This window comes from Anabas testudineus, chromosome 16 (assembly GCF_900324465.2).
Source record: "Anabas testudineus chromosome 16, fAnaTes1.2, whole genome shotgun sequence".
Lineage (NCBI taxonomy): Eukaryota > Metazoa > Chordata > Actinopteri > Anabantiformes > Anabantidae > Anabas > Anabas testudineus.
Genome location: NC_046625.1, coordinates 3,313,365 through 3,325,643, shown reverse-complemented (window position 1 = coordinate 3,325,643; position 12,279 = coordinate 3,313,365). Strand labels below are relative to the sequence as shown.

General features: G+C 40.9%; 1 protein-coding gene across 7 annotated transcripts in view; it reads left to right on the top strand.

Moving 5' to 3' along the window:
• cspg5a (chondroitin sulfate proteoglycan 5a) overlaps window positions 1–12,039 on the top strand; it is a 39,042-nt gene extending 27,003 nt beyond the window's left edge. Inside the window, exons 4-6 of one of the 7 annotated variants that reach the window (XM_026373258.1) lie at window positions 3,142–3,295; window positions 6,779–6,835; window positions 11,035–12,039. In XM_026373258.1, coding sequence (XP_026229043.1) covers window positions 3,142–3,295; window positions 6,779–6,835; window positions 11,035–11,202 — 379 coding nt within the window. In that variant the 3' untranslated portion in view covers window positions 11,203–12,039. Of the gene's footprint in view, window positions 1–3,138; window positions 3,296–6,778; window positions 6,836–11,034 lie in introns of all 7 variants that reach the window. The other 6 variants (XM_026373261.1, XM_026373257.1, XM_026373264.1 and 3 more) reach the window with 6 other exon arrangements.
• Window positions 12,040–12,279: the final 240 nt, after the last annotated feature.

The window sequence follows — 12,279 nt, the reverse complement described above, 5'->3', positions numbered from 1 at the left end:
ACAAAAGACGGGTTTGCAAATAAGGATTCAGGGAAGAACCAAGAAATGTTCACATGGAGCTATGTGGATAAAAAATGAAATGGTCCTGTTACTATATATCTGATGTATTTATGGCACCGTGTCCACCCCAACTGGGAGGGGACCTGCAGGTTCAAGGAAAATCAGATGATCTCATTTTAAAAGATAATTATGACCATTTGTTAGTTTGTCTTAATGGAGAGGGTTCAGAGTTCACATGATAATGACATGAAACACTGAAGCATCGAATCCTGATACTAACAGATATCTTAAATCATCAAGTCAGCACGCTGCATTAGAGAGGACAGTGAATTTAATAGAAACTGAAGGAGAGAACAAGAGTGACAGACAGATTGAAGGGTGGAGGGGGGAGGGCGGCGTTTCGGTGCTAGTGCCAGTGTTTTAGCAGCGATCTCCCTAGCAACAGAGCCGCTGTGGATGAGCAGTAGCCCGGTGATCGAGCTCTGCGGATGCAAATGTGGACCGAAGGACCAAATGCTCACCACCGCTTCTATTTATAGACGGTCAGTTTTCATGCTAGTCATGGTGATGAAGACGATGATGGCGAGGAGAAGAAACGGTGCAGCCGATCCCAGCTAGCAGAATTTAAAAAGAGCAGAAGAGGATGATGTCATTGGTACCGTGGATCCAGCTGAAAGTAGGGCAGTCTGAGCAAGAGAGAGGAGAGGGAGGGAGAACAGGGGGAGGCGGGGTTGACCTACATACAGCTGTGCGACCTGAGGGGTGTGTGTGTGTGTGTGTGTGTGTGTGTGTGTGTGTGTGTCAATGAGGCAACACAACCTCACCAAGTGGTCGGAGAGAAGAGAAGGAGGAGGGCGACACATAAGAGGAGTAAAAAGGAGGGCAGGATGACACGGGGGAGGAAGGGGGAGCGAGGGAGGAAACTGTTGCAGGGAGAAAGTGAAGTAGTGAGAACGAGGAATAAGAAAGGCGGGGGGGGGGCTTAGGACAACACTCAGCATGACACATGCAGAGGAGTCTGTGCAGGTCTGTGTGGACGAATCAGACGACACTTTAAAGTTCTGTTTGAGGGTTTTAACTTGGAGTTAAGGTCAGAACTTAGAGACAGAGACAGTTAATGATGTCAAAGAGCGTCCTCACAACCGTGACGAGGTTTATGAATACATGATACTCCCACGCTTCCCCATCTGCTCCGGGTAATTGCAGTTTCTCTGCTGCAATTGAGATCAGACCCAAAATTCTCATCAAAGATGGAGAAATAAAAGAAAGAGCGACTGAAGCAGGGGGAGAAGATGGATGCAGGGTTATTATACAACATTTCAGAGTCTCATCTATTTCGTTTTGGTTTTGTCTGTTATGTAAATGTAGGTAAGATTTAAATTCCTACAGGAGAAAAAATGCTTCTGCAGTCGTTTGTGTGTACAGTTTGTCACTTAGAGGAAGGGGAAATTAATTATAAAGCCATCAGCTTCCAGTCATCTTAGCTCACGGGAAACAGCATCTCTATGGTACAGTTCACGAGGTATCAGATTAGTTTGGTGGAGTAAGAGTAAGTGATCCAAAGCTGTTGTCCAGTTAGACGGGTTATTACCGTAGATTCAACTGTCTCGTCTTTATTTGATTGTCCTGTCACAGTGTTCATGAAATATAAATATGGAAACGCGCTCATGGAGAGTAGAAGTTGATCACAGCCTCTTTAACTATGGATATGACGAGGGAGTGAAGAGATGAGAAGGAGAAACACAACAAGACATTTGGTATATTAAATCCCAGAGGTTTGTATGGTTTGACTGACGAGGGGCAAAAGACGGAGTTTCACATGTGAGAAAGCAAAGAGACAAATCTGTGACGCGCTTGTCAAAGTTATTATTTCATTCACTAGCCGAGACAAACATCTCTCCCCGTTGAGAAGAAAGAGGACGAAGCTCAAAGAAGTTCAGTCTGACTGGCGCAGAAGGGAACTCCCAACGTTTGCTGCTTCCTTGATGAGATGAAAGGAGCGTCTGTGTTTATCTGCATCTGTTTAAAAGTAGTACACCACGTTTTCAGCAGACTATCCCGTTGATCATATTTGATGGGGAATGACACAAACCAGAGGCTGAAATCATCCACGTGTCCCCTGTGCATCACTGTGATGAGCAGAAGAGTTCAGAAATAAAAAGTAGTGCAGCTTCTCATGTTTGAATATCTCATCCAAGTGGATAAGTTACAACTCCTTATTGTGTTCTTACTCTATTTATTTATAAGGGTCATGTTAAGTAGCTACTGAATAGAGCAGATACAACCAAAAAGCAACTAGTGCAGAGAAACTGTGTGCCCAGACTCACACGTGTGATGGTGAGCAGCTTCGTGCACTGTGACAGAACTCTCTCTGCATCTGGTGTCCCTGATCAAAAGTCGTATACTGTACAGTAGATATGACAGGATCCAAACGTAATCAGCTGAGTAGAGGTAAAGAACGTCTCTTCTCGTCTTCCTGGTAGTCCTGACACACCCACATTGTGATGATTAAGAATTAAATGTTTTGTTCTCAGTTTGTTGCATCACAGATTCAGTAAAAATATTTGCTGTAGTGTTTTTTTCTGTTTGCCAGTTCACAAACAGAAGTCAGAAACTTTCGAACTAATGCTGCTTTTTTCTCTCCTTCCTTTTTCTCTGACAATCTCTTCCTGTAATCTTTTCCTAAACGTGTCTTTTTCTTTGCCTCTTTGTCCCTCCCACCGTCTCTTTTCTCCTGTTGTATTCTTGGCCCTCCTCCTTTTTAAATCTGCTCTCACCTTGTGGATCATTGTGTGATTCTGTCCCTGTCTCTTTCTAACACTTCATTATTCCTTCTTCTCCCACCTCTTCCTAACTTCCTTAACCCTGTTTTTAATAACGTATCTCTTTAATTCCATCATTTCACTCTCTCTCTCTCTCTCTCCATCTTCCCTGTGTTCCTGATGTGTCTCTTTTAACTTTCACTTTGACCTTTGACCCCTTGTTCCACTCTAAATTCTTTTCCTCCACGTCTTCTTTTCCAACTCATCTCCTCCTCTTCCCTTTCCTCCTTTGGCTCAAACCTTTTGCTCCTTCTACTTCCTCCTCTCACCTTTTTCTCCATATCCTCTTCTCTCCCCCCCTCCATCTGACAACCAGCAGTAAGTACCGGCCTTCATCGGAGCAGCACAATGATAATTTCTCGCTGTCCACCATCGCTGAGGGCTCCCACCCAAATGTAAGGAAACTGTGCGACACCCCTCCTAACGTCCCTCATGCCCGTGCATTGGCTTACTATGATAACATTATCTGTCAGGTAACGTGGTTCTCGCCTCTCTCTCACCCCTTTTTCTGCACCTCCCTCCCACCAAACCCTTCCCAGGCCCCCTGAGTCCCCCCCTAATGCATGGGCATGAGTATTTTGCGATACTCTGAGATGTAAAACAATAAAAGACGGGGATGGTCTGGGTTAAAGTGCAAGAAAGGATGGCAGGAGTTTTCTCAAGATGTCTGAGCATCATAGGTTCATATATATTATAAACTACAAAAGCTTAGAAACTCCTAGAATCTTTTTAACATACCCATAAGTATAGTCAGTATTTATTTAAACAACTACTGTGGTTTTATTTGAAGGATCTTAAAGGGGATTTTGCCTGTTTTCTACTTTACATCAGTGCTAAACATTTTATTTAAAAGTGAATGCACCTTATCTACAGCTTGCAATCAGCTCATGTTTGCTTCTTCCTTGTAAAGTACTAGAAGGTTTTGCCTCTATTATTACCTGCATCTGAAGAAAAACAAAAGAGCTGCTCGCTGATATTCAGCAGTAACTTAGAAGGATGGGAAAATATTCTGAAAAATTGTATTTGCTACAATTGAAAATTTAAAACTTGACGCAATCAAGATGTGCACAAACTCAACAGTCAACACATGCAGAGGTGAACACACACCCTTTTTTATATATGGGTACATTTACATGAATGGGATGGGAAAATGATCAACCAACGAATAATAATGTTGAAACACTCCCAGTTTTGTTGTCTTATACACCTTCTTTAAAAAACTAACTCTTTAAATTGAGTAAGACAACCATAGTACTGCATCTAACATATACTAGCTTCTGGTTCTGTACCAAAATGAGTACATAATAAATTAAACTGCACCAAGTGCTTTAAAAAGTTATAAGTGTACTGGGGTAGGGAATGAATTCAACACCACCCTCTATCATGGTTCACATATTTTATACTGGTGTGAAAATAATAACCATGATCTGAGTGTATTAAAGACACATAGCAAGTTTCCATCATGACTATTGTAAAAAGAACAATATTATAAGAGCATTAACTTGACAAATACATGCTGGGAAGTCTACTAATATGCTAATTAGTTTTGTATCTTAACAACTTCATTTAACAAGTGAAGTAAACTCTAAGAAATGAATTCATTTAACTCTAATTATGAGTTAATAAAGATTTTTTTGAATAAGAATTGACAGTGCATGCACCATATTCACCAGTGGAGGAAACATACATATCATTACATACAGCACTATTGGAAGAAGGTGAAGTACACTGTACTATTATGGTTTATAGAAATAAGTACTTAAGGCTGAGTCATTGGAGCAAGTTGCCATGGCAACACAATGAATGTCAAGTCTCATAGTTTTACTGTGTTTATTGATTTAGTTTCTTGTTTTATTTCTTATTGATTCTGTTTTTGAAGGTGACAGCAAGACAAACGGACACACACACACACACACACAGACACACACAATGACAAAATGCAGTCCAGCATCTCAACAACACACTAACTTATTTTGGCAGGACAGTGTCTATGAAACAGTAATTTGCATGCGGACAAAGAGCAGATGCAGCATAAATCAGCTCAGTGAGTAAATCAGGACACTAACACACTTAGGTTAGAGGTTAAATCTTCCCTGAAAACATGCAGGCTAAACATTTATGGATCTGCCCCGACGTTAACCTGACTCTTATAAGAGAAAACGCCCACAAATCCTTTGCTGCGACCCCCCCCCCATCCCGTCTCTTTCTACTCTATCTCTGGTCACCTTCTTGCATCGGTATGTCATGGCATGCCTGCTCTGTCGCTAACATATGCCGCCCAGTGGCCATGTTAGCCTTCGCAGCTTTGCTTTGCTATGTGTATATCAATTTTAACAGAATGTCTGCTTTACTTGTTTATCCTGAAAATGGGTGGGGGAGTGGGAGGAACTGTTATGATCGCTCAAAAATGGTTTATTCTGGTTTTCTGGGGAGAAAACAGGTAAGCAAACATCAAGGGACATTTGTGAGAAATGGTCCGAGGTTATCAGGATAAACATCTGAGATGCAACGCATCACTGCTGTCTGCAGGTGGCAGCAGAGATCCCACAGGTGCCTCACTAACAGAAGCATGAGAAGCGAAGTAGTTGCTTCAGTAGCGCGAATGTTGTGGCAGCATGGGTAGTTTTAGTTCTACGACCAAGGTAGAATTTGTTTTCATTTAAATTTATTTTAAAGATGTGGTACCACCCTCTAACAACTCTATCAGTAGTTTTGTTCACCTTCAAAGTCATAGTAACTATAAAATCCTTTATCATTTTTTATTTGTTTTCATGCTAAATCAGCAGTGTCAGTTTCTTTTCCTGTACTTAAACCACAGGCAACATTTTCACTGCCCTGTCAACAAATCCAAAAACCACAGTAAAAAAAACAAACATTCATCATCACTTAACAACATCTTTAAAACCTCTTAACTCAACTTCATCCACACATCACACCCCTTAAAGTCCCTGCTCCTCCACCAGCTTCACGTGGTTTGTTTTAACACACTTAAATGTCCCCTGTGGAGTTTTTTATTTTTGTTTTTCGATGCTATGAAGCAGTGGCTCCTTTTATTATGCGATCCTGCACATAGAAAGTTTGAGGGTGATGACACCGTACAGTATATCATGCTGTCACGCTGATTATCAGTTGATGGCCGTAAAGCTAAATGTACAAAAAGACTCCACAAGGCACCTTTCAGTGATAAATAGGGTTGGGTGAAGATACACCTAAATACAAATTCAGTAAGATTTGGTACATAGATTGGACACTGGATTCAAATTCAGTAAATCAGTATCAAAATCCAACCCTTTGGATTTCCTGTATGGTCTGGACTTCTGTGCATTCATTTAGACTAAAACAAACAACAGAAATATTTCCATCCACTGCTCAAACCAACTTTATTTGTCTAACATTTTCCAACCATATACAAAACACATCTTGGCAAAACTAAAAACCATACCAACCATACCAACTGGTTTCCCCAAATACATCCAAAACACACTAATACAGCAAATAACCCCAACTTCCATCCACACTAACAGCTCAGTGTCTGTGGTCAGAACCTCACCAGAAATATCCAAACCTGTGTAAGTGTGGTAGACAGAATAACGTCCATGCAGCAGCAGCAGAGAGTTTGAACAGAGTCTACCTCAGAGATACTGTAGCCAGCTGGGAATATCAGTTGACGTCTGGCAGGAAGTCTCCTTCTACCACTATAGGTCTCTGTCTCCAACACCCAATCTCTCTCTGTCTATTGTATCTGTCCGTTTCCTTCTTCTCTCTCCATCTTTCTTGCTTCTTAATCTCTCTGTATCGTCTCTGCTCTGCCTCTGCTCACTTTGATCTTCTCTCTTTCTGTCGAATTTCGATCAGTCTCTCTTCATCCTCCATCTTTCTCTATCTGTGTCTGTCTCTGAGAATGACTTGTATGGTTTTGAGGAGTATAACCCTTTGCCCCATCCACCTCCCCTCAGAAAACCATGAGCAGATACACCTGGGAATGTAAGACCAAAGAGGAGTCCGACTGTGAGGTAAGACCAAATCCCAAATGTTAGATAGTTTCGCCCCCTTTTCTCTCACCTTCCCAAACAAGCTCTCTCATTGTTACTGTGGCCCTGTCAATCACCCTTTCTCAAGTGTCAGTGGATCAATCCGAGCTTTACCCCTATTCACCACAACAAAACATATACTGTAACCGCCGCAAAACAATAGATTAACATCTAACGTCTTCTGTTAGAAGAAATTAATTTAAATCTCCCTCATAAAATCATATTTGTTCACAGTTTGCTAAATAGAAAGAGGTTGGGCTCCAAGTTGATGTTCGTAAGGATGCAATACCACTATCGATTATATTTTCTGAAAAAGACACCATAAAACTACATCTCAACATGTATTGGTTTAACGTTTGTACACAGATGAAAACATATCCACTAAATGCTCTCATGTAGTCAACACATTAAAACATACAGTAGGTTCCAGAGTATAATTTCCTGTGTAATTGTTCCTTCTGTCCACTCTCTATCCTCTTCAAACGTGACTATACTGCCAAAAATGTCTATTTCTAATTAATTATTTCCATCATTGGTGTTTTCTGTACTGCTGTGTATTTCTGCTGAACCTGATGAATCAGTCAGTTATTTGCCTGGAACGTTTTACAGTTCCTTCTTTTACCAAATAAGTTGGATAATTTTCTTGTAAAATAGAAGTAACAATCCAATACAGATAATCCTGACACAGAATTTGGGATTGGTGAATAAACAAGCATCCTTTGGACACATCTTGTAATACAGCACATCACCCAAAAGGGACACAGCACTACATGTGAGCTAAAACTGTGAAATCACAGACATTAAAGTTGCAGAACCTGAAGGTAAAGTCCAAAAATGGTTAAACCAATTATAAACAGACATCAAAACTGCATCAGTCCTGTTGTAGGAAACTGGTGTCTTTGTGAGGACCTTGTCATACGTCCTGACAGCTCAGGTTCCACCTCCACCACACAAAAACAGACACTTTTGATGGAAAACTAAATTGTTCTTTACAGAGAGCCACACACGAACACAGACACACAACAAAACCCAACATATAACACAAAGCACTTATGTTTCCCTGCACTAATAGAACCTTTTGTGTTTCATTCAGTGGTAGATTGAACCTGCTTGTCCTTAATCTTCCCTCTATAATTCATCCAGCCACACAGTTTCCTCCACACAGCAACAAACGGTGAAATGGAATTGGTTTTTTTTGTCAATGCTAAATAAATTTAACACAGAAAATGAATTGACCAGGCAGAACTGGCTCTAATTTTTAAGAGGATTTTATTTCCATCGACTGGATGGGCTCTCAGACTGACCAATCAGGACCGGATTGACCCTGAAGTCCAGACACTGCAGACATGTAGTTCAGGTGTTGATATGAAAAATTATAAATTGTCCACTTAGTTTGATAGATTCAAATGAGAGAGCCATTTAGAACAACTAAATTCCAAGTGAAAGTGTTTTTTAAATGTTATTAGCACTTTTTCTATTACTATTCATGTTAACCACCTAGTTCAGTTTTTCCAAGGACAAAACTTTGTTTGGAAAAATCTCAGTAATAGAAGAAAATGCAAAGGTTTTATTAAAATGTGAAGTCAATTTTAAACTTTTGGGATACATGAGAACTGTTTGATATATATTATATAAATATAATATAATATCTTTAGTAGTACTACTACTCATATTAGTTATGATGAGTTATTGTCTGGAGATAAACTGACTCTGTATTAACTGCAAGCCCCAGTTCGTGATCATACGGTTCCATTGTGTGCCAGTCACGCAGCCTTTTGGTTCCTTTAAAGCACTGCAGTTTTATGACCTTGGCTTCTTACGTCAGAAACACACACAGAATCCATTCAAACCCGACACAAACACACTCCTAATACTGGGACATACACAGAGAAAAAAGAAGCAGTCAAACAAATATTTATAAATGAATACATAAAAATAAATTACTGCATGTGCATGGATGCATTCATCATCATGAAGCAGGTACAAACAGATTATTATGCACTCACACACACATGCACATACCAATACAAATATTTTAATCTGAAGTGCTAAAAACCTTACACAGTGAAAAAAGACACTTAATTAGCTAAAGGGAAAGAGGTGAAGAGAAATTATGATCCAGATAATGCATAAGTGCAAAAGATCAGATGTGTGACTACAAACAGAAACAGAAACAGAAAAGAGCCTATTGCTAACACTGGTGTTCTAACACCAGCAGCTAATAAATGTACAGTTTAGTGATTCTAATGAATTATTAGAATTCAAAAGTCAACCTCATGGTGGGACTAGAGATAAGTCGGTAAATCCTCAAAGTCATCAGGATTCATCCTCTGTGGACCAAGAATATCTGTAAGACGCCTCTTGACAAATCTATTCCATAGTGTTGGAGACTTTCCAATTCAAACAATACATCTTTAGCAGACCACTAAGACACAGAAGAGCATTAGGAACTGTCCGTGTGCCTCCATCATCATGATCATCACCATCATCAGAACCCTGTTTATCTCTGTTCCAACACCCCCAAAATGACACCCACTCTAAAGTCCTCGTGACTCTGTGCCTGCCCACCCCCCTCCACCTATGCACAACAACAATTAAATCCAACAAACAAAAAACATTTTCCAGTTTCACGCTGACGGGAGGACAGAGGGCTCCTATCCCGTAACCATGGAAGTGACGTATCCACACGTCCTGCCTGAAGTTACTATCTAGGCCAACTGCCGCCGGGTAAATGCTCTCACTGCTCTTCCTTTCAAAAAAGTGCCATTGAATTCAAACACAAACAGTGAGTCTGAACGCATGTCTGAATCTGCGAGCCTGCGTGTTTGAATGAAATTGTCTATCTCACCATGCTTAGCTTGTGTGTATGTATGAGTGTGTATGTGCCTGTGGAGATGGATTCCCCGGGATACCTCAGCACAGCAGGGTCGATGATGCCATGCAATATTAATGGGTATAAGAGGCTGGAAAAACAGCGTTAAAATGGACTCTGCAATCAATTTCCCCCTTTGACCCTAATTAAATTCTGACTAATGAAATTTAAACCTCCAAAGAACGCTGTGTCTTTTTCCCCCCAGCGACTGCTTGGGTATGTATGATGGTGGTACCCAGAGATAATCGGGCAGGGTGCACAGTTTCCTTTGGTTTTTGTTCTGTTTTGGGAAAGTAAAATGGAAGAAGGAGGTGAAGCAGGAGGCCATGGGGTATTCTACATGAGCGATTACTTGGTGTGTGTTCTTGTGTTGCATGTAGACGTGCATGCTCTTCCTGGGTTGCCTGAAGGAGGGGAGGGTATCGCTCATGCAGTTCACCTCACTGTCGCCACAGCCAAGCACAACATGCTAACAAAGCATGATGACTGTCAAACAGTGGAGACTTCAAGCCAGTGCAAAATCTGCTACTGATCCTTTTTTTCATGAAGCATCAATACAACAGCTACAAGCTTGATTATTATTATTATTATTATTTTTACACTTGATTTAGCTGCATTCTGGCAGCATTTAAAGGATCGTACCAGTGTTATTTGCATATATGTTTCCTACTAATTAAATATATTTCACACCATCAAATAATGCTGCTGCACATATCCATTAATTTCCAGTTATTTATGCACAATTTGAATAATTTTAAACTCACTTTAATTACCATGCAGCAAAATGGACCGTAACGTTTGACAAAAATCTATTTGAACTTTATCTTCACGGGAACAGGGGTTCCATAACTCAGGCAAGAGGAAGCTTATTGATTTTTACACTAAGCTGAAATGAATGGAAGGCAACAGCTACCTGGAATCATATACTAAATATTCATTCAAGGCCTGGAAAAATGCTAAATAAAGACTTCTGAGCTGAAGCCTTCAGGTGGTCACACTGGTCTGATCGTTTAAAGCAACATGCTGCAGTGCATGAGATTCAAACAAAGCACAAGAGAAGCACAAATTCATCTTACTTTACGTGATTCACTGATTATAATTCTTCGGAATAAGTGATTTTATTTGTTACTGGCTTTAGCGAAGTAGCAACAAACCGTGTTTTCAGGAAACCAGTTCCTCCAGTTTGGTCGATTGTGCTACGGAGGCTGTAAAACACAGTAGCTACTGAACATGAAGGTGGAAACTGTTCTCGTGGTTCTAACTGTATTTTCTAACCTCCTTCCCTCCACATCCACCTCTCCCTGGGTAGGATGATCCTAATTCCCAGAACAAGCTGGAGGACCCGGTAAAGGCCCCTCCCAAGGAGGATGACTCCCTCAACATCCACAACTCTCTGACACCCAAACATGAGAACCACAAGGTCCTGGGTGAGGAGAACTCCTCGGAGGTAAACTCACTGCAGAACAACATGATGTAAAATCAAAAAAGCAAATCAACCCCAGCAACCTGACAACACGACACAGAAAACGTCAAGGTGCGCCGGCAATGGAAGCCCCCAAACCCCTCCCCGCCCTACATCCATCCGCTGCCGAGTGCACCTAACCGGTCAACCAACCAACCAACCAGCCTGACTACGTACCAGCTAACCATCCCAGTCTGCAACCGTCTCCGACACGGCAACACTGCCAACAAGCGGCACAAGCCGCTGCAAAAACGTACACCTCCACCACTGCCTCCACTGCCCCAGCTGAGAGTTACCCCACCCCACCAGCCTCTCCCTGCCGCCGCCTTGCAACTGCCCCCTTTACATCCACTCACTCCCCTGTTTCGCTGCCCCTTCGCCCTTGTTGCTGTCACTCTTCTCTCCTCTATCTCTCTTACCTGCACACACACACACACACACACACACATACAGTGAAAAGATGAAAACATAAACATGCTTAAATGTGTACACACACCTTCCCCTGCCTGCATTGGTGTATTTTGTAAAAAGAAAGAATCATACAGAAATTTAAAACATACGTAAAATGTCACTGTAAAAAAAAAAAAGATAAGATAAAGCTACTGAGAGGTTTTGATGTTTGTCTGACTAATCCAGTGAGTATGTATAAATATTGGAAAAAAATTGCTTGGATTGATTTAAAAGAAGCAACACAATGTGTCTTGGTTTTCATTGATGTGATTTCTAATCCTTTGATGTACTTGTTTTTTTGTTTTTTTTTTTTTGTTTTTTTGTACTTTTTTGGGATTTTGAACAGAGTTAAATAAACAAACGCGACTCAGACCGTTGTTGAAATAAACCTTTTTAACATGACCTTCTATGGATCCTGTGTTTTCCTCAGCATCGTCTTCCCCATTTCTTCCCCCTGAACACCAACAATGTCTGCATGGCTTATGGCTTTGAACGCACCTTCTTAGATCCTTATCACACACACACACACACACACACACACACACACACAGGTTTACTAGCCTTTACTTTACAACCAGCCTGAGATCCCAGGAGTCCAGTTTTGCTGTGAGTCACCTGCACTAATTTATCAGATCATATATT